At 38.2% G+C, this 25,862-nt stretch overlaps 1 protein-coding gene across 2 annotated transcripts in view; it reads left to right on the top strand.

Moving 5' to 3' along the window:
* Window positions 1-25,862, top strand: part of LOC136858805 (fatty-acid amide hydrolase 2) — a 147,280-nt gene that overhangs the window by 82,779 nt on the left and 38,639 nt on the right. For both annotated transcript variants that reach the window (XM_068225693.1, XM_068225694.1), the window contains exons 7-8: window positions 10,312-10,455; window positions 25,308-25,406. In XM_068225693.1, coding sequence (XP_068081794.1) covers window positions 10,312-10,455; window positions 25,308-25,406 — 243 coding nt within the window. The remainder of the gene's footprint in view (window positions 1-10,311; window positions 10,456-25,307; window positions 25,407-25,862) is intronic.

Genomic DNA, 25,862 nt, shown 5'->3' with positions numbered 1-25,862 from the left:
TGTTAGTTTAGCTGTCAATACGGAAACATGAAATTTATATTTTGTGGTAAGAGATACTGAATTGAATCGGTGCGAGATCAATTTGGCTAATTTAATGAGAAGAAGGGATAGAATTATGGGACACATCTTAAGACACCCAGGACTTGTTGAGTTGGTTTTTGAGGAAAGTGTAGGCGGTAAGAACAGTACAGGTAGGCCAAGATAGACAAGCAGATAAGAGCAGATGTAGGATGCAGCAGTTACGTAGAAATGAAAAGGTTAGCGCAGGATAGGATGCACAATTATTCTTCATTTATGCGTGTTTAATAACCATTAACTTAAAATTGCCATCATAATATTGACAAGAATCCATTGAAAATTTGCCGGCAATACCTGTTCTATGTGTCTCTACCATACGACGATCCATCATGAAAATATTCCACTGCAGTGAAACCTCGATTCTACGTTTTTGGAGGGACCTGGGGATAAAAATGTACGATACGGGAAATCGGAAGATCCGGGAATGAATTAAAACCGTCAACAGTTTGATTGTACTTCACAGTAATGAAATATATATATCATTTTATTTGTACAAAAACGCCTGCATTAAATACATTAGTTTAAAAACTTTATATTTTAAATTCAGTTTTACCGAGAAACTTCGTCACGTTCCCGTGAAAACGTCTTTCAGGCCAGCAACTTTCATCAGTCAAGCTCATCGAAAAATATTCTACTAAATAAGTTATCAGAATTATATTGATATCTAAGAAATTTAAACACACATCTGAGACTCCAGTTTCACTATTGCTGCAAGGAGAATGTATCGGAGTTATTATGCCGATCGGGAAAACATTATAATACAGTCACTTAAAATGTCTACGGTAGCTACCTCTGTTTGTTTCACCTTGAATAAATCTAACTGGAACAGGTACAGTTATTTACAGTAATTGTTATCTGACGACAGTCTCATGTAAATTAGAAGACTTTGTTTTAATAACCTAAAAAAGAACAATGTAACTTATTTATCAGTAAAGGTTTTCGTGCTGTATTACGAACTTACGGCGCGAAATTTAACTTCGAGTTCACCCATGTTTTAGGCCTCGGCACTTTCCATTAATGATTTTTTTTTTTTACCGATAAACAGGCGAGAAATGTGGCTTGCATGATAGGCATAATTACTGGTGCAGTTCACATGAACATACCTGTGGTATTATAGTTACGAAAGATAGCTGAAAACACGTAAATAAGCATAGGTTGTAACACGTCCAGTCACATAGTCAAGTAAGCTAATCACAACGCACAAATACAAAAATGATACCAAAATACATTAAATCCCAGAAGATGTAATGAAACACTCTCGCACTCACAAAAATAAAGTGTCACATCGCATACATATAGGTTACGCACTGCACACACAACACTTAAATTGTCATTTCTTCAGTCACAGAATACAGTAGTCACTTTGTAGTGAAAAAGTCTTTAATCGTCATTTGTTTTTTGTTTTGTCGTGCCTTAACACGGTACAGTGCTCCCTCAATATTTAAAACGTTCTGTAGTTTGCTGCTGTCTGTGTCATACGCAGTAATATAGTCGCAAATTTTGTCAAAGGCGGCTAATGCTTCTGCAAACGTTGGCAGGGGTTCAATTTCGTCTTCGTCTTCCCCCTCGCTTGCGATCTCATGCACGGCACTTGCACTGGCTGTGGCAGTAGCATCATCACACAGCTGTTCTATGCTCTTCACACCACAAGTGGCGAGCTCACTATCGACTGTAGCGTACGTCTCGAAGTTAACATCTCTCCGCGCGAGCTTCTCCCAGTCCTCACTGAAAAGTTGTTCTTCGCTGCCCGTGTTGGTGTCGTTCGTGTCTCTGCTTTCGCCAAAGCCACATTTATGAAAACAATTTTGAATGGTGGAGGGCGAAACGTGGAACCATGCTGACACAACAAAGTGGATTGCCTGTAGGATACTGAACTTAGTCTTCACTTCTTTCCCGGCGTCCAACATACACACAGCCCTTTCCACCAGCTGCTTGCGGTAGTACCCTTTAAAGCACTTTATCACCCCCGCATCCAGAGGCTGAAGGACACTGGTACAGTTCGGGGGATAGAAAATAACTTTCACATTTCGTAAGAAAGAAAGTTCCTGCGGGTGGGCGGCACAGTTATCTACAAACAAAACTATTTTTCTCGCTTGAGCACCCATAGAAGCATCCAGTCCGTGAAGAAAATCCAAAAAAATGTCTGTGGTCATCCAAGCTTTACCTTTCGCGTAGTATCGCACTGGTAACTTCTTCACGTTCTTAAAGCATCTCGGTTTCGCTGCTTTGCCTATAACGATAGGAATACGTTTGTCTGACCCGTCACTGTTACAGCACAACAAAACAGTTATGCGGTCCTTCGCATTTTTGCCTCCATGACAAGATTCTCCTTTAAGAGCCAGCGTGCGATCCGGTAAACAGTTGAAAAATAGGCCGGTTTTATCCGCGTTATAGATGTTCTTCGGTTCGTATCCTTCAAGCAGCTCTGGGAGATTTTTCCCCCAATCTTCCACAGCCGAACCGTCAACCGCAGCACTCTGGCCGGCGAGCTTTTTATACACCAGCCCGTGACGCTCCTTAAACCGGGAAATCCATCCATTCGAAGCAGAAAAATTGTTGATACCCATTATTGCAGCGATGCTTCAAGCTTTTACGCGCAAAATGTTACTATCCACAGGAATTCTCGATGCCCGAGCTTGCTGATACCAGGAAAAGAGAACTGCTTCCATTTTAGAATATCTCGATTCCTTCCCCGTTTTTCTATTCTTTGCGGAGGATCCACATTTTTTTACTTGTTCACGTATCTCTTGTTTTTTCCCTATTATTGTATTCAGTGTCGAAGCAGGTAAGCCTAAACGTTTCGCGATGTCAACTTTTTTTTCTGTTGGATTTCTTTCAACTTCCTCTATAATCTGAAGTTTTTCTTGCAGGGTTTTCACATGCTTTACAGGTTGCGCCATTTCAATACTGTACTGTGTAAGCAAACCGAAACTCGACTGCGTAAATTGTTGGTTTTCACCAGCTAGTAACACAGCCAACTGAAGGAAACATTCAACAGAAAGCTCTTAACAAAGCGCAAGTTGGCGGAGGCCTTCATTGTTAGCCTGGTACAGAATGTTCCGTAAGTATGATCGCGCAAGATATCCGACGAAATTAAAATACGCTAGACTCGCAAATTCAATTCCTGCCGTCCATTCTCGAAATCTTGAAAAACGCTTGATCGAGAATTTAGCGTTGATGGGACTGAAATTTCTGGACGGTTGATGCGGGAAATCGTTTCTTCGAGGAACGGATAACGCGGGATTTTTAATACAGGTTTTAAATGGGATGCTCGCGGGAAAACGTAGTTTCGGGGAACGGATGATCGAGGTTTCACTGTATAAAACTGTTAATTTTACTAAGCGTCAGGTGCAGTAGACTCATTATAACTCTGCCACTGAGTAGCCGTGGCCTTTCTAAGAATTCGAAGCTCGCACGTTTTGATGCCATTCTGCGGATTTGAGAGACTTTTTGTAAAGGCTAACAGAATGTCATTCTCTTGTCATTATTTTCTGAGTACCACGACGTCACACAGAGTCACTGTACAACCGGTTGTCGCTGCTAACGATGTATAATAAAAACACGGACATTGATGGTCATTGAGTTTTGCACATGTGGGCGGGGCTTGGAGGGAAGCAACAAGGTTCCCATGGTAAGCTGCGAGTGGTGGTCATTACTGTTAGGTTGCGAATGCAAGATGAGCCTTTATTTTTCACATTAGTTTCTGAGAAAAAACCATCGTCTTGGATTCGGAGAAATACGGTATTACTTTTGTGTCACTTTGTGGGAGTGTCGAGGCCAATCTCTTGTCACGGTGACAAAATTACTTTCCTTATACCAGAGGCATAGGGGTTGTAATCTCAGGGGATACTAGAGACCTGTATGCTATATCACAGCAGCTAACCTGGGGGCTTATGACCTTACACACCCAGACCTTCTTTGTTTGCCATACAGATGTCATTTAGTATTCATTAATTTAAATTTTGTCCACCCATATATGTGGTTCTGGGATTGTGTGGTTGATAATTCTTTGTTACAAGGAAGCCAAAAGGACAAAATCGGGAATGAAATAAGCTGGAAGGTAGCTGGCATTGAGGTCCCTATTACAAATGTAATAAAAAAGCGTGGACTTCAGTGGTATGGGCACATTATGAGAATGAAGACCGAGAGACTTGTCAGAAAATACTTTGACCTTACTGTCCAAGGAAAAAAAAAAAAGGGGGAAGGTCAAGGAAATGCTAGATAGACACAGTGAAATCAGATGTGGAGGAGAGAAGTCTCAAATGGGAAGATGCCGTGGAAGAGAAGATGTATGTAGACAGGAAGAGATGGCAAGCGCTTGAACACCACACCTGGGAAATTGTATTGGAAAATGATGATCGTGATGAAATCTATTGTGAGCACTGCAAGTGGATAGCGTCTAAGAACTACAGTGAAAGTCGGTTAAGAAGTTCCCGCATAAGAAGTTTTCCCGCCTAAGAAGTGTGATATTCTTGGTCCCTTGATCAGTTGCATTAAGATATATGTATATTTTTTCCGTTTAAAGTGTTCGGTTGTAAATATATTTCCCGCTTAAACAGTTCAGATTTTAGAGCCCCTTGAGATAGAAAACGTCCGCTCAAAGCAGCCCGTGGTTAGAACCCTCCAGTCTCCGCGCAAGTTGTACCCTGTGTTAGACCGTTCGCGCGCTCGCGGTGTGTGTCTGGTGTCGCGGAACATGTGCGGGCCTGCCACGGCCATATGACGTCACGCTATGACAACACGGACAGCAGATGCTCACTCTCGACTTGTGGAATCGAATCGAACCCAGCAGTCAAAATTTCCACTCCACCGTTCCATCTAGCGGAATAAAATCGAACGGGATTCTACATAAGAAACATAAAGTACGCAATGGATGATTTGATAAAACTTTAATGCAGTAATTTGCGGGCCGCGACAGGGTGAAGCCATTAATCGAGGTGGCCTAAACATTAATTAAAAACCGTAAAGAGCATTTGTCCACAACATTACTGTTAACCTACCACAAAACTGAATATTCTAACCTGTCTGATTTTTCATTCCCTTGCTTATTTCCTTCCAGGCATTCTGTCTTGCGTTGTTGCAATAATACTTATGGGCCTTGACGTAGAGGAAATTACTTTTTTGAACTAAACTGATAAGATTTTGCGTGTCTAATATTAGTGAGGTGAATACAAACAACTTTGCGACTCTATGCAGGAAACAGCCGATTTGCCAGCAGCCAGCTGATACACATGCTGCCAAACAGCCGGCCGAAAGATCCCGATCGTTTACGAAATTGAACGAATGTTGATAGGCAACTGGGTGTTGAGGGAGGCACACATAGGCATTGCAATACCACGTGTTGGCATAAAATTGAAAGTTATTTTTAATTTTACCTTTATACGAGCTAAACATTGTATTATCGTGTCACTCGTAATTATTACATCGCATTATTAGAACGTAGCACAAGGATGAGGAGACATGAAGCAAAATTCTCGCGGGGAAAGAAACTGTTTTTTAGATGTGCTAGCGTTGCTACTGCGCCTTTATCTCTACCACGTAATACCCCAGATACATTTCCATGCACTAATTTCTGCAACTTCGAACTTGTGTTTCTTTTCTTCATTACCTATAGCGTGAAGAGGATTGAAGCGGGAAAATAAACTCAATACTGGCTTGGCCATGCGGTACTTGTGAAACAGCCAGAAACTACGCCCGTTGCCGTGACAACCAGTAGGAATGCAGGGGCGATTTAGGCCTAGGTTCTAAGAATCTAAGAAGAGTAAGTTGCTAGATTTCCCATTTGCTGCCGTTATCCTTGAAGCAGGTGTCAGGGGTGTGAGGAAGATAGAAAGCACATGCTAACAAACTGTAGTACACGTCTTGTCTTTGCTTCTTGTAAGCCTAAGCTACGGATTGAAGCATAGTGTAACGTCGTAATTAGTATGAATAGGAGTCGGTGAAGTTAGTTGTACTTGTAATATTAACGTACAAGCTTTTTTTAAGTGAAAATGAGCGCAACTCAGAGGAAAGAGATCAAGCAAATGGCACTAACAATAAAAGACAAAGTGGAGATTATATGGAAAGTGGCGTCATCTACACTTTCTCGTGTTGCTTTGGCAAAGGAGTTGGGGATGCCGCCGTCTACTTTGAACGGTATTATAGCGAAGAAAGAAGAGATCTCTGCTTCTGCAGGGAATACTTCAGCAAATTGTAAGGAAGTTAAATCTGAAAAGTACGATGAAATAGAACAAGTTCTGCTAATATGGTTTAAACAGCAGCGAAGTTTAAACATACCTTTCAGTGGGACTATTGTGCAGGAGAAAGCCTCATGCAAATTAAGGGTACCTTTTACCGCGTCGAGCGGGTGGCTGGAACGCTTTAAAAATCGAGCCGGCCCCGTGGTGTAGGGGTAGCGTGCCTGCCTCTTACACGGAGGCCCCGGGTTTGATTCCCGGCCAGATCTGGGATTTTTACCTGGACCTGGGACTGGTTCGAGGTCCACTCAGCCTACGTGATTAGAATTGAGAAGCTATCTGATGGTGAGATAGCGGTCCCGGTCTAGAAAGCCAAGAATAACGGCCGAGAGGATTCGTCGTGCTGACCACACGGCACCTCGTAATCTGCAGGCCTTCGCGCTGAGCAGCGGTCGCTTGGTAGGCCAAGACCCTTCAAGGGCTGTAGTGCCAAGGGGTTTTTGGTTTTCGTTTACAAAACAATTTGTTGCGAAGCAGAGAGTGTAAGTTCGGAGGAAAGGAAAGTGTGGAAGGACATGGTTCTGCCTGCTAAAATAATCAAACCTTGCAACGTTTTTATATAACTTAATATGTTCCCTTCTCTTATCAAATATATTTATAATATGGTATGTTCAATTATTTTACTTTATCTCTAAAAATATTGTCATGATAATCGCATTTTTATATTGTGGCTTTCTGTAAGCAGCTCTTATATATCGGCCTATTTTGGTATTGTTCACTAACAAGGAAATCTGTTGGCTGTGTGTTTCACATGTATTTCAAAGTACAGAATAAGTTTTTGGGCATTACCCCTTTTAAGAAGTTTCCTGCTTAAGAAGTTTTTTTTTTTTTGCAGTCCCTTGAAAAACTTCTTAACAGAGTTTCACTGTATCAACAAAATATAATTGTGCTCCAGCTTGCCACAAAGGTACAGGATATATGCACCGCCGCACAGTGCAGCGATCATGTGGGAGTAGTGGACAAAAATCAAAATTAAATTTTCTTCACGTGTTTATTGTCTGTGAAGGCTCTCACTGGCCAGTTAGACCTAAACAAACATGTTTGCCGTCGTTGAACTTTACAACTGTAAGTATATAGAAAATACTATCTCGTCCGAGAGTTCCGTATCCAACTTTACACGGCACTTGTAACTATAAGTAATAACACTGAAAATATAGGGGAAATGAATTATATGACTTCAGCATGTCTGGATTTTCCTCTTATCAGTCATCAGTCCATAGAGGGATGGAGCGGGCCAGCATCATTTCTAAAATAAATGTCCAGATCTGTATCTATCGACCTTTTCTTTGCGTACTTATTTATCTGTGAGGATACAGTAAGTATGTGTGTCATTAGGTCTAAACACGTATTGGATCGAGAAGTTTTCCGTGCATGCTTTAACCTAGTGTGGTGGAAGACTTTGTAGAGGGCTTCTAAAGGCTCTTCTGAAGCTCTGTCGGTCTTCATTTTACTCTGGCAGTGAGCAGTTATCAATGTTGTTACATAGTCCGGTAGCGTATATGGATGATCAAGCCACTCTACATGTTTAGCTAGAAACACCGACTGAACCCTCTGAGACATCCGCCAATTTTTGCTCAATGTCACATGAAGTAAGTCACTACATTTATGTAAACTGTTGTACACATCTTGTGTGCAGTTTTCAAGTTTATAAGCATTACAAATAGCCATCAGAATTTCTTCCTTCTTTCGACTGGCATTGGTGGTTGACATCCACCTTTTGGTGTTTCATGGTGCATTCTCCTGAAAAATAAGTCATAAAAGTCAAACTTGCAGACTATTGCCCACAAAGTATTGATAAACTTAGAGAAATGTTAGAGAAAGATATTACTGCAGAGATATCGAGACATGTTTTGGCTTTTTTAAGATATTCCTGATATAGGCCTGCTGGAGAAAACATGTCTACCAATCGTTCATCGTTAAGGAAAGTACATAGCTGTACAGAAACTGTGCACTAATAACAAGAAGTCTCCGCCTTCACTTTGGTCTCGAACACCGATGCACACGCTGGACTAGTTGACTGACAGGGGGGAGATAACTACTCCGGTTGGTCGAATAGTGTCGTTTGGAGTGCTCACTCTGTTGACTGTGGGAGTTTCGTCTGTTTACGACGTCAGTTTTTCTATCTTGGCAATCAATTGTAATTCATTCTGTGCTACGCACACTTAACATACAATTGCTGTTTTTCAAATTTTTGTGCATTAGTCTACGCACTGTGTGGCGGTGGAATATCTCGCACAGTCTGTAGAAATAAGAAAACTCCAAAGTTTGAAACTATCATGGCATGTGCCAGATGCAAGTGCTGTATCCAGAATGTGAAGAAGGAAATTATTCCTTTTTGTCACTTTCTGGGAGTGTCCAAGCCAGTCTTTGTCACGGTGAAAAAGTTGCATTCCTCACACTAGAGGCATAGGGGTTGTTTCACGCCAGCTAACCTGGGGGCTTATGAGGGACTCTTATTCAACATGTACCACAGATTGTTTGATACTTTCATTAATTGGTACTATAGGCCAGTAGTATTCAAAGTGTGGTGCGCCAGGAGGCAAATATTTTCGCACTGCAAGTTGTGTGGTTAAGCTTATTTTTAATATGTATAACTTTTACTTTCTCAACGATGCATGTGTTTCTACATTCGTCCCTGTTTTTATCTCCTCGTAAGATGTGTATTATTTAATGTAACACCTTGTGTAAAAAATTAGGTTATATGAAGGAGTTATATCATGTTCAAGATCATGCTTTCACGTCTCTGCACAATATTTAAAATGAAATTTACCGTTGGTCTTTATAGCTATTGTTGAGAGTGAAGGAGAATTTCCTGTTGTGTATGTTTATCAGGAACTCAAGGGAGACTTCATTAGTTAGTCGGAACATAGAAAAAATGATGAACTCTTCTCAGAAGAACTCTTAAGGTTTCACTTTACTTTGTCCTGCCTGCTGGCTCTTCAGAAATGTGTGCGCGTGTGTTTTATATTCAGGAATCATTCAAGAAGAATACTTTCGCACTGCAAGATGTGTGGTTAAGGTTATTTTTAATATGTATAACTTTTGCTTTCTCAACGATTCATTTGTTTCTATATTCGTCCCTGTTTTTATCTCCTTGTAAGATGTGTATTGTTTAATGTAACGCCTTGTGTAATATAAATGCCTACATGCTGGCCTGTTTCCCACATTTTGGCTGATGATGACGCCAAACAGCGTCGAAACTAGTTCCAAGTCCAAATACATGTTATAAATAAACTATAACATTTTTGTATTGAAAAGGTGGACCCCTTTTAAGTTTTCCTATCTTCCAAACTGCTTTAACTGCAGATTGCCTTGACATCGGCTCTCTCACATGATTGTAAATTTGGACACGCGTTTTTTTTATTTTTCATCGATGATTCGACAACAGATAAATGAAAATTTTTTCAACCTATGTTTTTATATCCACATAAACAACTTAAGAACTTTGTAACATTCCTCAATTTCAAGTTTCTAAATATTATTTTAAAACTCTGCTCAACATTGTGCAAACGCACTCCAGTTACTTGTGACCTGGATCCTAGGAAGTTCTTTAAATTTTAACGTGTTTTAAAAACGTACAACCCAGTGTGTTAAGTGTGTTTTAAGGCAGATTTCATGTTGAATGTGTGTTAATACGCTTGTGATTTATTTGCTTTGAACTGGTGATGATTCCAAGGGAATCAAACCGGTCTTCAATTAATAAATGTTACATATTATATAAAGTGTTGAATGGTGGAACATTCCTCGATTGATTCCTATTATGTAAGTCAAACGTCAACACGAAAATGAAAGTTAATAAATTATGATACGACTGGTATAGTCTATGTTACATTATTAAATTGCTCAAAAACTTGTCAATCATTGAATGGAATAATATCAGTATCAATAAGTTAATTTAATTGACATGTAATTGACAATCATTATCAATAATTTTTATTTTTCCTGTTTGTTGTCATTTTATAATGCAGGATATGCTTATTGATGTTATATGTTTCAGGTTGATATTCAGAAAATCAAATATTTCTATATGGAAAATGATGGTGGGTCTGTGCTTGTGAGCCCAGTTCATCCTGAAATCAGGACAGCTATGCGGAAGGTTGTTGCACACTTCGAAAAGGCTTACGGTATTAAACCTCAAAAGGTGAGTTTTGCCTAGTTGTGATATGTGTCCATTTCTAAGTCTTAAAAAAATTGTTTTACTAAATTATTTAATCTTGTGTAATATTATTTCCTTCTACGTCCTGTCTACAAAATTCAAAGGGTGACCTAACCTTTAGGAAGTTGTTTTAATGTACAGCAAAACCTTGTTAGTGCGTTCCTCATTGAGACTTTTCTTGCTTAGCACATTATAAATTTGAAGTCCTGATTCCCACCGTATTAAATCTACATAAAAATACCTCAGTTATTGTATCACAAACTTTTGCTATTATGCCACATTTACACATTACCTGTTGATGAGAATTGTCAAAAGGCAGTTGACTAGTTTACAATTATTTGCTACGTGTGAACACATCAATCCAGTTGTCTAGGCAATTGCCCTCACAAATTGCCCAGACAATCAGTTCTCCCCAGAAGTAGACTAAGGACAATCAATAGCGTCTGTACTCCCCTACCACCCGGAGCTCAGTATTGTCGGGACTAGGGATGGGTCCAGTTAGTTCATTTGCTTGAATTAGTTCATTGGATACCTCATAGCCTTGAGTCGTTCAAATGAACTAGTTCAAATGAACTAGGTAGTTCATGAGGTGATGTCATAGAAACAGCCCTCGCGGCACTTCGTTCAAATGAACGAGTTTATTATGAGCACGAACAGAAAACAGCTACACAGTGCCGCCGCCAGTCAGCCTAAATGAAGAAATGACAACTACGAGAAACAGAGAGACAGATAAACTTTCTAATTTTGTATAACTCCTTTTCTCTCAGTTGAGAAGTGTGAGAGATGTGCTCTCACGTGACCATTAACACAGCACGCCATTGGCCCTTCGTGTGTAAGCTTATTTGTCATTCAAATGAACGAGGTAGTTTATTTGTGCTGTCTTCATAAAAACAGCCCTTGCGGCACTTCGTTCAAATGAACGAGTTAGTTTATTATGAGCATCTTAGCAGCAGCATAGCGGTGCAAGCTTGTACATGTATTTTACGATAGATGGTGCTTGCTTAGGTCTTCGCTCTCCCTTAATATGAACGACAAAGCATATAGTCTTCGACCGCACCCCACTTCTTACGCTATTTAAAGCTTGGCGGTTCAAGGGGCGTATGAATCAGCTGTTTGAGTTTGAGAGAGAAGTAGCTATTTACCAGTTTTATCCACGGGAAGGCATTTCTCTAAGATGATAATTGTCCTTTTTAGCTGTTAAAGAGCTGGGGAAGACGAATCTTGTGGAAACGTCCTGTTAATAAGGAATGTTCCTGAATAACTAACTAATATTACAATGCTAGATATAAGTCTTTTCAAGTGTTTACTCTATAAAACCAGTGTTTTTCCTTATGCCTGACACCACTCATCAGAGTGGGATGTGTCAGGCCCTACCCACTGACGGTAGGATGTATGCAGGTGAATTTATCAGAAGCCCGTTAACTTTTTATATGCTCTGTTGGTGTTTTGAAATCTAATTCCCTTAATGTTTCCATTAATATTACATTGTAATAAGGGGATTAATGACTGAAATTACTGGTATCAACTTCTATAGTTTTCTGTCAATCACCACCTAATTTTAACCACTATTACATACATCTCATTTTAGACACATGGGAGAGGACAGATAGTGACCGAGAATAGGAATCGTCTCACACGAAAAAGTGTTGAGCAGCTATTATTTCTGAACAGTAATATCTGAACTGTTTAACGGCCCCCATTTATTGTTACGGTTTACATGGACATCAAGGTGCCGAAATTCTATCCCGCAAGAGTTCTTTTATGTGCCAGTAAATCTGACAAGAGGCTGTCGTTTTTGGGCACCTTGACATTTATGAGCATTTTCTATGTTGTATGAACAATTTTAACATGTGTTGTTATTTTAGTTGATTATTCTTCTACGTTGATACTTTCATCTTAAGATAACCTGTGCGTACTGAATAGAATACCGTAGTCTCATTTCGGTTACCATGTGTAATAACATGATTTTGCTACTCCGCTCCAAGTGCGTGTGATTTCGTTGTGCCTCATGTTGTTAACATCGATTATTTTGTGTGTAGGCAAAGTATTTATTTACCAGTGCCCGTGTATAATTCCCACAACTGTCGTGTATTATAGAACGCTTACAAAATCAAATCAAATCAAAATATCTTTATTTGCAAATGAGGTGTCTACCTCGGTGGCAAATGGTACACTAAAATACATTATTGTCAAGCACTAAATATTAAATTAACAAGAGAAGAAAATTTTCCTATAATACAATATTATACAGTTTACGCTAACAATGTTTTCTATTAAACACACAGCTCATCCTTAATAAATTTATATTGTTTACAAAATTCTACTTATAATATCGCCTGTACTACTTACAAATTCTGTATAGTCAACTGATATACAGTTTGTGGAATTACTTCAAATGATACTATACAACTGGTATAAGATTAATATTTACATGGCATTTACTTTTTTTTTTTACCGTTCTGGAACCTAAGTAGCATAACGACTTGCTGCGTCTTAACCAGAGCCCCTTTTGCCACCACTTTTCAGAGTTCCTGAAGGGCCTTCACAGCTACCGTAGCGGTCCCAGGGCCCTCGAAGTCCCCACTGTACTTCACCCCTACAGGCAGTCCCCTACTTTGGCTGCCCAAAGTCCTTAGACCAGAGGATGGAATTAATTTATTCACACACACACATTTTTTTATTTACAATAACCTGCACTGGTCGAATGCCCTCTAACACTTCATTTATTTCTCTCTGTTGCTGTTTATTCTCTTCTTGAATATCTGTACAGATTTTGGAAAAGGATCAAACACTACCCCTGGTAAACTGTTCCACTCCTTCACACCCTTCCCAATGAATGAAAATTTACCCCAATCGCTTCTGCTAAAATTCCTTCTAATTTTATATTTGTGGTCTGTCCTGCCGATGTAATTATTTTCCAACTGAAGCCTCTCATGGATATCTCCCCATGCTTCTTCTCTTGTATAGGCTCTATATTATCCTATAAGTCTAGTTTTCTCCCTTCTCTTACTTAAAGTGCCCCACCCAAGTTCCTTTAACATTTCTGATACACTACTCTTTCTCCTGAAATCCCCTGTTACAAATCTTGCTGCTTTCCTCTGCACACTATCTATTTCTTTTATTAGGTATTTTTGGCGAGGATCCCAAACACTGTTTGCATATTCCAATAATGGACGAACCATACTCAAGTAACTTTTTTCTTTTAATTCTTTGTTGCATCCTTTAAGTAGCCTCATTATGACATGTAACGATCTGTATGTTTTCCCAACAATGTCATCAACATGACCCTTCCAGTGCAAATTACTTTCAAATCCCACACCTAAGTATTTTCACTTGCCATCTGCCAGACTGTAAACACGTTATTATTTTTATTGTAATGTTTTAAGAGGTAAACCAGCGACATTATCACCCCGTTTGTGTGTATTGCATAAGACTGGACTTGAACAAACATGGGCTAAGTTATAGCTAGCAGGCAAGTAGGACATTCTCCGAACTTGGAATTTGATTGTCATCTTTCGGAGCTCCTAGCACGAACAGAAAACAAGTACTCAATAACTCAATGCACAGCCCCGCCGCCTGTTGAGAAGTGTGAGAGGAGATGTGCTGTCATGTGATCATTAGCATTGCACACCATTTATGTGCGAGCTTATTTTGTCGTTCAAATGAACGAGGTAGTTCATTTGTGCTGTCTTCATGGAAACAGCTCTTGTAGTACGAAGTCGTTAAAATGAACAAGGCGCGAGCTAGTACGTACATTTTACAATAGATGGTGCTTGCTTAGGTCTTCGTCCTCTTAACATGCTGTATGCTCACGTGAACGACTCGTTCAAAATATTTGAACAAACTCGTACCAGTTCAAATAAAAGAGTCATTCAAATTAACTAGTTAGTTCATGAACGACCCAACTCTAGTCGGGACAGTTGACGTCGTGTGAATGTCACAGGCCAGTAGCTGTATATTTCTTTTGTGCCAGTTCTCATGTGTCAACTGAGAGGTGGTCTTTCTCATTTAAATACTTCGGTTTTTAAATTACGTGTAAACTGTTCACGTAATTATGGCTCCAAAGTGGGTTGATGATACTAGTGCAAAATTCGTTGAGCTGTATAGAGAATGACGATGTTTGTTGAACCAGCACGACGACCTGTACAAAGACAAAAATGCTTGTCAAGCGGCACTTTCTGAGATTACCGATAAAATTAACATTTCAGGATTCGGTGTGACTGTGGTCAAATATTTGCATGACTCGGCAATAAATTCCTGGCAATATTATTACAAAATAAATTTAATTCCTCATAGGACACTACAGACACTGCACACTCCGCTATTTCTCGTCATCTACTGCCGTGGCAGTAGCCTCATCGTGTGAACGGGATCTCTTTCAACTGGACTAACCAGCGGTTGTCCTGCAATAATAAGAAGACAACTGTTGCTAACAATTGTCTCATCAACTGTTGTCAAAAATTTCATTTTTAAGTTCCGTACTAAATCGAGAATTACATTCAAAATTGTTAGGTATGGGAATCCACGTATTCAGTACAAGAAATAGTGAAAATTATAAAGTCATCATGTGTTCATTTTATTTAGGACCGGTTTCAGCAGTAGGGTATGCCATCATCAGCCTAGGGAGTAAGACAAAGACATTGGACATAGAGTACATTACATTTCTTAAAATTAATAACAATACTATTTAAATGTACGTGCTTGAACTGAATTACTTTACATATGTACAAAAGTAAAGTAAGCAAAGTCATCTCCGTACAGGCCATGAAGGCCCTTGGAGGAGTGGAAGGTAAAGGCTTCCACTATCCGTAACCTCGGCACTTGATTGCGTAGAGTGGTTAGCTCTACGCCCGGCCACCTTTGCCCCCAGGAATTAACCTGGTAATCATTTTTGGTGTAGGCTGAGTGAACCTCAGGGCCATGTGCACCTCCGGAAGTGGAAATCTCGTTTCTTAAATTTTACGACTTTCTGATGGGGAATCGAACCCACGTCCTTCTGGGACGTGTACAAATTATTTACATAGAAAGGTGTACACCATAATATCTGTACAGTTAAAATTACGAAAATGGAATGAGTTTTCTACACACATTGTAAGAACAATATGGGTCGTTTACTACTTTGTAGTCATAATGGTATATATGAAATTGGGCTTCTTAGTTCAATATTAACATTTGTAGTCATTATAAATAGGTTGATGGACTAGTTAACAGCAATCAGTTGTTTACTTAAAGTTGCTCATAGATGTTCAATAATTATTCAACTTGGATAAGCAATGTGTGAACATCTTGATTCAATTTTTAACATTTGTAATCAGTATAGATATGCTGATGAGCTAGTTGCTACAACCTGTTATTCAAATGAAAGAAGTTCCTCATAAATGTGTACTAATTAAAATTTCTGAGGCATTCAACTTGGACTTATCATAGTGTGTATTTTGTATAGGAATATCCTATATGGCCAAAATCTAATGATATGACACAGTATCATAGGTTGTTATATCCCTAAAAGTTCATTTTCATTGTATGGCTTGGTTGTTTTGCGTGTGACTGTAAATAGCAACTTAAAAATTGTGAGTTAATGTAAAAGAACCGACGAGGTTTTGAGAGAGTAGTATTATCGAGTGGATCTTGTAAAACTCTGGAAGTATCTCGAACAAAAGACGGAACCTAAAAGAAGAAATCAAGCCGCGTAATTCTATCTACAAGCAACTTCTACGAGCAACTTCAAGTAAACAACTGATTGTTGTAACTAATCCATTGGCCTATTTATAACGACTACAAATGTTAATATTGAACTAAGAAGCCCAATTTCATATATACCATTATGACTACAAAGTAGTTAACGACCCATATTATTCTTACAATGTAAAAAAAAGCTTATTCCACTTTTGTAATTTTAACTGTACAAATATTTTGGTGTATGCTTTTCTATATTCAATTTTAATATTTAAACCCTTGTACATATGTAAAGTAATTCAGTTCAAGCACGTACATTTAAAAAGGATTGTTATTAATTTTAAGAAATGTAATGTACTCTGTCCGATGTCTCTGTTTTACTTCCTAGGCTGATGATGGCATACCCTATTGCCGAAACCAGTTCCAAATAGAATGAATATGTGATGACTTTTTAATTATCACTATTTCTTGTATTGAATTCGTGGATTCCCATACCTAACAATTTCGAATGTAAATCTTGATTCAATACGGAACCTAATAATGAAATTTTTGACACTAGATAACATACTTTTTGAAACTAGATAACACAGCCTACCAGGCAAAGACCAAAGTTCACTAATATATGAGCTTAAGAGTCAAAATAGGAAAATTAAGCAAAGACATAAATTTCATTAGAAAGTGAATTTTTGATTCCCAATTTTCTGAGGAATAACAAACAACATTCTCTACCACACCAGAAAAAATTACAGCAAAAAACAAGTAAGTTATGGCTTCAAAATGAACTTAAATTTTTACAAAAGAAAAAAATCATTCTTAAATAATAGCTTATATGAAACCCACGTCGAGACCACTAAGCTGTTATCTTACGCGCAAGGGAACATTTTTCAGGATAAAGTTTATAATAGCTTAACCACCGTACTCTCTCAAAGAAAGATTATTTTAGATAATAAATTCCAAGCTCTTATCAATAAATCTATAGTACACAGTAGAGCATCCAGAAATTCGCTTACCACCATTTAACTCAATTTCACCCGCCATTCATTAATCTTTCTAATTGCTATACTGTCAAAAGGTCCTAAACATAACTGGCCCAATTAGAATACATCGAACGTTGCTAAAAAGTTAGTAATAGAAACAGAAGCAATTATCAATAAAATGCCTCAGGATACACATGATGAACTTAGACATGAAGCTAAAAAAGAAATAAATTGCTTTTTCAGTTCCCCTGTGCAGCACACTTTAACTCCATCACTACTGGCGGATAGAAAAAAAGATTCTTCAACTTGAATAAGATCAAAAACACTAAAACCATAGTTACCAAGGCAGATAAAGGCAACACTAGTGTTATCATGGACCAAACAGAATACGTCAACAAAACAAAAAATTTCTTTGCAGATAGCGCTTTCACAGTCATTGAGAATGATCCCACCCAATCCATCCAAAAACAAGTAAAACACTTAAAAATACATCTTTCTTGTTAACTGATAGTGAAAAAAGAAACTCGTCAACATGAACCCAGGACTACCCACCGTCACAGCACAACCAAAAATTCATAAAACCGGAGTTCCTATATGGCCCGTTGTAAATTTTAGACCTAGTCCCTTGTACAAAACAGCTCAATTCATTCAACAATTTCTTAAAAAACACTTCACTTTTAATCAAACAAATCCATCAAGAACACACTTGATCTAATTAAACAATTTAAAAAGTTTAAACTTCAGCCATATCACTCAATACATTCTTTTGACATTACTAATATGCACACAAGTATTAAACCAGAGAAAGTTCTATCTATCATCCTAAAAAAACTTGCATACGCACAGCCAACTTAGTCAATTAGAAATAGATGATTTCATGTCCATCCTGAAGTAATTATTTTACATTCGACAAGTTAATCTACAATCAAGATGGACTAGCCGTGGGCTTACAAGCATCTGGCATCCTAGCTAAAATATATTTGGATTTCTTAGAAAATACAAAAATAGAACAAGACGGTAAATTTGATAATATACATTTTTGGTCCAGATATGTGTATGATACATTCGTTATCGTGGACCAACGCACCACTGACGCATCCACTACTTTAGCACATTTTAATAACATTGACACAGATATTAAATTTACAGTAGAATCAGACGTTAATAATGCCATCAACGTTTTAGACCTAACTATCACTAGATTCCAGTTTTCAAAATCAAAATCAAAATCTCTTTATTTGCAAATGAGGTGTCTACCTCGGTGGCAAATGGTACACTAAAATACATTATTGTCAAGCACTAAATATTAAATTAACAAGAGAAGAAAATTTTTCCTATAATACAATATTATACAATTTACGCTAACAATGTTTTCTATTAAACACACAGCTCATCCTTAATAAATTTATATTGTTTACAAAATTCTAATTATAATATCTCCTGTACTACTTACAAATATAGTCAACTGATATACAGTATGTGGAATTGCTTCAAATGATACTATAAAACTGGTATAACATTAATATTTACATTGCATTTATTTATTTACTATTTTTTTTTTTTTTTTTTACCTGTTCTGGATCCTAAGTAGCATAACGACCTGCTACGTCTTAACCAGAGCCCCTTTTGCCACCACTTTTCAGAGTTCCTGAAGGGCCTTCACAGCTACCGTAGCGGTCCCAGGGCCCTCGAAGTCCCCACTGTACTTCACCCCTACAGGCAGTCTCCTACTTTGGCTGTCCAAACTCCTTAGACCAGGGGATGGAATTAATTTATTCACACACATTTTTTTTATTTACAATAACCTGCACCGGTCGAATGCCCTCTAACACTTCATTTATTTTCTCTGTTGCTGTTTATTCTCTTCTTGAATATCTGTACAGATTTTGGAAAAGGATCAAACACTACCGCTGGTAAACTGTTCCACTCCTTCACACCCTTCCCAATGAATGAAAATTTACCCCAATCGCTTCTGCTAAAATTCCTTCTAATTTTATATTTGTGGTCAGTCCTGCCGATATAATTATTTTCCAACTGAAGCCTCTCACGGATATCTCCCCATGCTTCTTCTCCTGTATAGGCTCTATATAATCCTGTAAGTCTAGTTTTCTCCCTTCTCTTACTTAAAGTGCCCCACCCAAGTTCCTTTAACATTTCTGATACACTACTCTTTCTCCTGAAATCCCCTGTTACAAATCTTGCTGCTTTCCTCTGCACACTATCTATTTCTTTTATTAGGTATTCTTGGTGAGGATCCCAAACACTGTTTGCATATTCCAATAATGGACGAACCATACTCAAGTAACTTTTTTCTTTTAATTCTTTGTTGCATCCTTTAAGTAGCCTCATTATGACATGTAATGATCTGTATGCTTTCCCAACAATGTCATCAATATGACCCTTCCAGTGCAAATTACTTTCAAATCTCACACCTAAGTATTTGCACTTGCCTTCTTTTGGGATAACTACCTCATCCAAAGTATATTCAAATTCAGTTTTAAAGCTCCTGTTTGTAAAAGTTGTAACAGTTGATTTGCCTCCATTAACCTTCATATTATTTTCTTCAACCCATTGTTGGATACTTTCAAGGTCCCTTTGTAATTCTGAACAATCCTCAATGTTGTTTATTTCTCTATAAACAATTATGTCATCTGCATACAATCTTATTTTTGATGTTATATTGTTCCCTAAATCATTTGCGTATATTAAGAAAAGTAACGGACCGATTATACTACCCTGTGCAATTCCCTTCCAAACTTTCTCTTCCTGCGATACATTATTTCCTACTTTGACTTTCTGAACCCTTGAATTTAGAAATGCTTTTATCCAACGTGTAACCCTTACGTCCAATCCTATTCCCTCCAATTTCTTTAATAATATTCCATGTTCCACTCTATCAAAGGCTTTGGAAAGATCTATGGCTATGCAATCTAACTGACCTCCTGAATCCAACTGATCTGATATGTCCTGCTGAAATCCCACCAGTTGTGCCTCACAAGAAAATTTCTTTCTAAATCCATACTGGCTCCTCATGAACCAATTTTTATCATCACATATCCCTCTGATGTACTTCGATATTAAACTCTCCAGAATTTTACAAACTATACTGGTCAGGCTGATTGGTCTGTAGTTCTCTGGTTTCCTTTTATCACCCTTTCCTTTATAAATTGGTATTATTATAGATTCCTTCCATTCCTTTGGTATTACACTATTATTTATGACATAGTCAAAGAGAAATTTTAAATAAGGCACTATGTACCACCCCATTGTCTTTAATACCTCCCCAGTAATTTGATCACTTCCTGCTGCTTTTCCTTGCTGAAGCAGTTGGATTTCTCTGAAAATATCTTCGTTTGTGAATGAGAAGCTTCTTGTTTCCTTCTGTCTCTCTCCCTCTCTATCTTCTGTTTCGGTTTCCAACTCTTGACAATCATCTACTGAATCTCTAAATTCCCTACTAAATAGGTTTGCTTTCTCAGTATCTGTTAAATAGTGTTCACCCCCTTCTCCCACCATTGTAGGAATTTGGACTCCTTTTCCTTTTTGATTCCTGATATATGAATACAGCTTTTTCCATTTCCCTTTGTGGTCATTACCCTCTTGAAGTATGCCATTCATATAATTCTCTTTTGCTTCCTTTTTCACTCTATTCAGTTCCCTCATTAGCTGTTTTCTAGTTTCTCTATTCTCCCTACCCTCTTTGATTTTCCTGTTTACTATTCTACATTTTCTTTTTAATTTTCTTATTTCCCTTGTATAATAAACAGGGTCTGAGGTCATTTTACCCTTCTTAACAGGTACAAATCTCTTCTCTCCTTCCCAAATAATTCCTTTAAATTTAGCCCAAAGTGTATCCACGTTACTCCCTTCACTTATCCAACAACTGAATTGTAATTTAAGGTAAGTCCCAAATTCATCAACTTTAGTTTTTCTGTACAATTTCTTGTCTTGTGTAACCCTCTTATTAAGCCTTTTTGGTACGAGTCCTACATCCATTATTACAGCCTTATGGTCTCCTATTCCTTCAACTACCTCAGTTTTATCAACAATTTCCCATGGTTTAACCAAGAATACATCTAGTAAGTTATTGAGACGAGTCGGTTCTTGTACTACTTGTGTAAATCCTCCCTCCCAAATTAACTTATTTGCCAGTTTCTGTTCATGGCCTTCACTTGCAGCTCCTTTCCATTCAACTTCAGGCAAATTTAGATCTCCCCCAATTATTACCATATCATTATTATTGTTTTTATGAGTATAATCTATTATTTTTTCAAAGATTTCCATGTCTCTTTCCTCTCTTCCAGGCCTGTATGTTCCTATAATTCCCACCTCCGTCATATTATCACAAACTAATTTTATCCCTAATATTTCATCCCTTTCATCGGTAAACCATTCATGTGAACAGTAAGTTTCCTTCACCAGAATAAACACCCCCCCTCCCTTTTTATCTCCTCGGTCTCTACGATAGACTGTGTACCCTTCTGGAAATACTTCTCTATTACCCACCCCTTCTTTCAACCACGATTCCACTCCTATCACCACATCAGTCTCATAAGATTCCATCAATGTACCGAATTTTAATTGTTTATTTACTACACTTTGACAGTTTACCAAGAGCAGTCTCAGACCCCCTTCCTCCCTAAAACTTGACTGTTGCAATTGGGTAACTTGAAATTCCTTACTATCCTGAGTTTCTTTTTCTAGTTGACTGAGCCAGCTTGAAGTACAGCTGGCTCTTTCTACTAGTTTTCCTGGTCAGTATTATAACTCAAGGGAGTTGCCTGTTTTACACTACATATCTTAAGATTAATAAAATCTACAACAATATTTGCTATCTTTCGTTTACCTGAATTGTTTAGATGGAGGCCATGTTTTGTATAACAGTATCTCTCAAAACTGCTGCATTCAATAACCTGAGTATTCCGAAAATGTTTACAAATTTTAACAATATCTGTATTGACCTTGTCCACTTCAATATTCACACACGAGTCTCTACTCAAATCATGCCTGTGGGGCACGTTCACTACAAAAACGTTAGTGTGGGTCAGCTTCCCTAGTGTATGTTTAAGTTGTGATCTTACATTCTTGGCGTCGTCGCGAGCTACGTCGTTCGTCCCACCGATGATAAGCACTGCATCGCCGCTCCCGAAGTTCCTAGTTGCTGCTTCTACGTTTTCCACAACACTGCTGATAGAAGCTCCTGGATATATTTCTCCGGTTGCTGCTATATTCTCGTCGTTAATCACTCCCGCAATTCCCCTTCCTTGGCTATCACCAAACACAGCTACCTTCGCTGATTTAGGCCTAACTGGGTCTTGAATCTGAATTCTAGGCCTAAATTTTAAACTCGGCACGGCAACGGATCGCGATGATTTGGTTTCACGCGCGCGATCACTTTCTTCCAGGATTAAATTATTTAGGGCAGAAAACCTATTTCTAATGTTTATTTCCGGAAATTCAGTTGTAGATTTCTTCTTAGCCGGCCATCCACGAACTACTTGACACCACGTGCTCGAGTTTGTTACTTGTACCGGTATATCACTCGAAGAATGGTCAGTCCCAAATTCTAGCGATCGCAGTCTTTCTTTTAATTCTTGATTTTCAACTTTAAGAGTCTCATTGTCCTTTTTTAGAATGTTTATAATTTCTAATGCACTTTTATATTCCTCATCGACTGTTTTCGGTGCTTCGTCAACGCCTTCCCCAACAACAACATTCCGAACACACTGCTCACAAATCCAGTCAACATTTTCATTAGTTTTTAGGTCTCTAGGGCAATTTCCGCACTTATAATGCCACCATCGATCACATGAATCACACAACATACCATTTTTCACAAATTTTCGACATTTTCCGCACTTTTCGTCACATTTTACGGTTAATTTACTCGGAGAATAAAACACTACGTCGTCATTACCGGGCGCCATTTTGAAAAAAAAAAATACAAAATTTATAGAAAGCCTACACACACTGCCACAACTATCAGATTGGATTCCGTACACCCCGCCAACCATAAGTGTGCTCCCTACAACAGTCTAGTACACTGTGCTTTTAATATACCTATGTCCAAATCAGACTTAAACAAAGAGTTGAGTACTATACGCAATATTGCAATCCACAATGGCTAAAACCATAACTTCATAGAACGCATAATAAATAAATTCAGGCACCGACCGCAATCCACCTTAAAGAAAGAAATGGATAAAACCTTCTCATCACCAACATGTACCATTTTTACCACTTATCAGCCTTCCTGCCATTCATAAGTCTCTGGCAGTATGGTACCAGGAATCGAACTCAGGCTTCGGAGAACGGCAGTTAATTGTAGTAACCAATATGGCGGTGGACATTCTTAGCTACAAAATTTACGCGTGCTTGCAGTGCGCGAATCGGACATGAAACTATTCACCTATTTGAGCGACATCATCAGAACTGCAGGATGCCTATGATATGGAGGCAGGTGGATATTTCATAACTACGATACACAGATGTGCCGCATGTCTTCGATGCGTGTTTTCATTGCGTGGGTCACACAGAGGAAAATATTCACAAATTTATATTATGTTATCAGAGCTGTAGAAAGGCTTGTACCCACTTTGAAGCAGAATTGTTGTTCTTCTGTGATGAATTACGTTGGGGGGCGGTCTTGTATTCCAGATTTTTTTTTTCTTTTTTTCGTCTCGAAAAGCCAGGGGGGTCTAATACACGAGTAAATACAGTAACCCTCCCTCCTCTCCAACGGACAGAAGGCAGGACTGACAGCACTTTGCGACTCCCTCCCCTCTCCCTGGAACAGAGTGCAATGCCACAGTACATAAGTATAATTACTTATGATTGCAAACATAAATATATTCATATTTACATTTCTCTATTATACAATTTTACGTCACATTGTCTTTATCATTTCAAAACTCCCAACTGCCGAGGCGTTATTTCTTCTGTAGAAGCGTGCCATTTTTTGGTGGACCTCATGATGTTGAAGGAATTGCATTGTCGGCCATCTGAACAAAATAAGGATCATGTCTCGGTCAAAAATGATTACAACACATTCTTTCATGTTACTCATAAATACTCAAGGGCTATGAATTTCATGTTGTTGGTCCGTATTGAACTGAGATAACATATCAATTATAAACATAAAGGTTTTCCACCTATTCAATACATAGTTATATTTACAGTGCGTGTATTTACATTACATGGGACTAGTTTCAACCCTACTCGGAGTCATCATCAGCCATATTTAAACAATTCACAATATTTGACAAAATCCTAAAACATGTTTCTAAGCAGTAAGAACAGTATGAAACAAATATATAATTAACACTATGATGTGTGGTTGATTTAGGCAAACTGCTATGGTGCTCAAAATGTTGCAAATGAAAGTGAAATATTATGAGTGACAATGGGTGAGCAATATATAATACAAGTATACAAACATGTTAAAAAGTCTGGGTATAAAAGTATAAATGAGATGCCCTGTGTTGTGGATCAACTTGAGTCAAATTTTTAGACACATGGTGTTTCAGATAGAATCCCGGTAATACATTACGGTTGTGGACCAAGTGTTATGGTACTAAGACTGAACACAAAATGACATGACACTTATAATAAAAGTATACAAGTATGTACAAATAATGTTTGAGCAACAAATGTGTAGATGATACTCTCTAGAAGAATCTGCGAGGAGTTGATTATACACTGTATCAGCTTAAGCAGAAATTTTGATGCTTGGCGTATGACAATTACGAGACAATCCTTTCACCGAACTTACTGTAGTTGTGGAAATTATTTCAAAAGTGGAATCGCTCGTAATTCTCTTGAAGTAATAATAAACAGAAAATTCAGTGTCGTACCTCACAGTGAAGTTGTCTTGCTGCTCAAAGATCCCAAAAAGAATGACGGCATATGCCAAAAACTGCGGAGAGGAAATATGCGGGTAACAGAGTACGCATGCGCAAATCTGGCTACAGATGAACCTCCTAGTTGATTTGTGCGGGATGATGGCAAGAGTCTTTCTTTCCATGCGGGAAACCTCTCATTCACTTTTTCTAGCACCCTTTCCATGATGCGCTAGGCGCATGTTCCGCACTGAACGTGTTAATAGCAGGTTTATGTGTAGTAGTGGTAGTAGTAGTACAAGCATTTGTTGAATTAGTAATGTACATGTAATCTTTGCAATTTCAGATTCTAAACAAGAAGTTTTCAAAATCTGCTCCCATATGGTTTGCTAAGATGAAGGTGAAAGGTGCACCAAGTTTTTCAGAACAGTTAACTAATCTTGAGGTATGTATTAAAAGCATCTGAAGAACTTTTCTGCTTTTTAAAAAAAAAAATTTTAATGTATACTTCTGTTAGTCTTCAGTTATACTGTATGTCTGTCTTATCTTGACTTTGCTTGACATCTGCATTGCATGAATCTCAAACAATATGGCTGATGTGAACATGGAGTGCATTGTCCTGTCCCTTGACTAATTGATAGGCTACTTTCTGCAAAACTCATGAAAATGGATACTGTCTCAAGCAATCTTGCAAATGTGTAGTTGGATTAGAGTTGTCTTTTGCTGCTGGTCAGTCGGAGAAATATCATGTCCTTGTTGATGCGACACATGAACAAACTACGAAACTTCAGTGAGCATTGAACTCTGGCCTTCGATTTGTTTTTAACTTCAGTTATGATGCTCACATAACCCATAACTACACAGCTCTTTCCTAGCTGAAACCCGAAAGGTGGCAAGTTTC

The sequence above is a fragment of the Anabrus simplex genome, chromosome 1, assembly GCF_040414725.1.
Source record: "Anabrus simplex isolate iqAnaSimp1 chromosome 1, ASM4041472v1, whole genome shotgun sequence".
Classification (NCBI taxonomy): domain Eukaryota; kingdom Metazoa; phylum Arthropoda; class Insecta; order Orthoptera; family Tettigoniidae; genus Anabrus; species Anabrus simplex.
The sequence above is the reverse complement of the archived record's forward strand: the minus strand, read 5'-3'. Positions and strand labels throughout refer to the sequence as shown.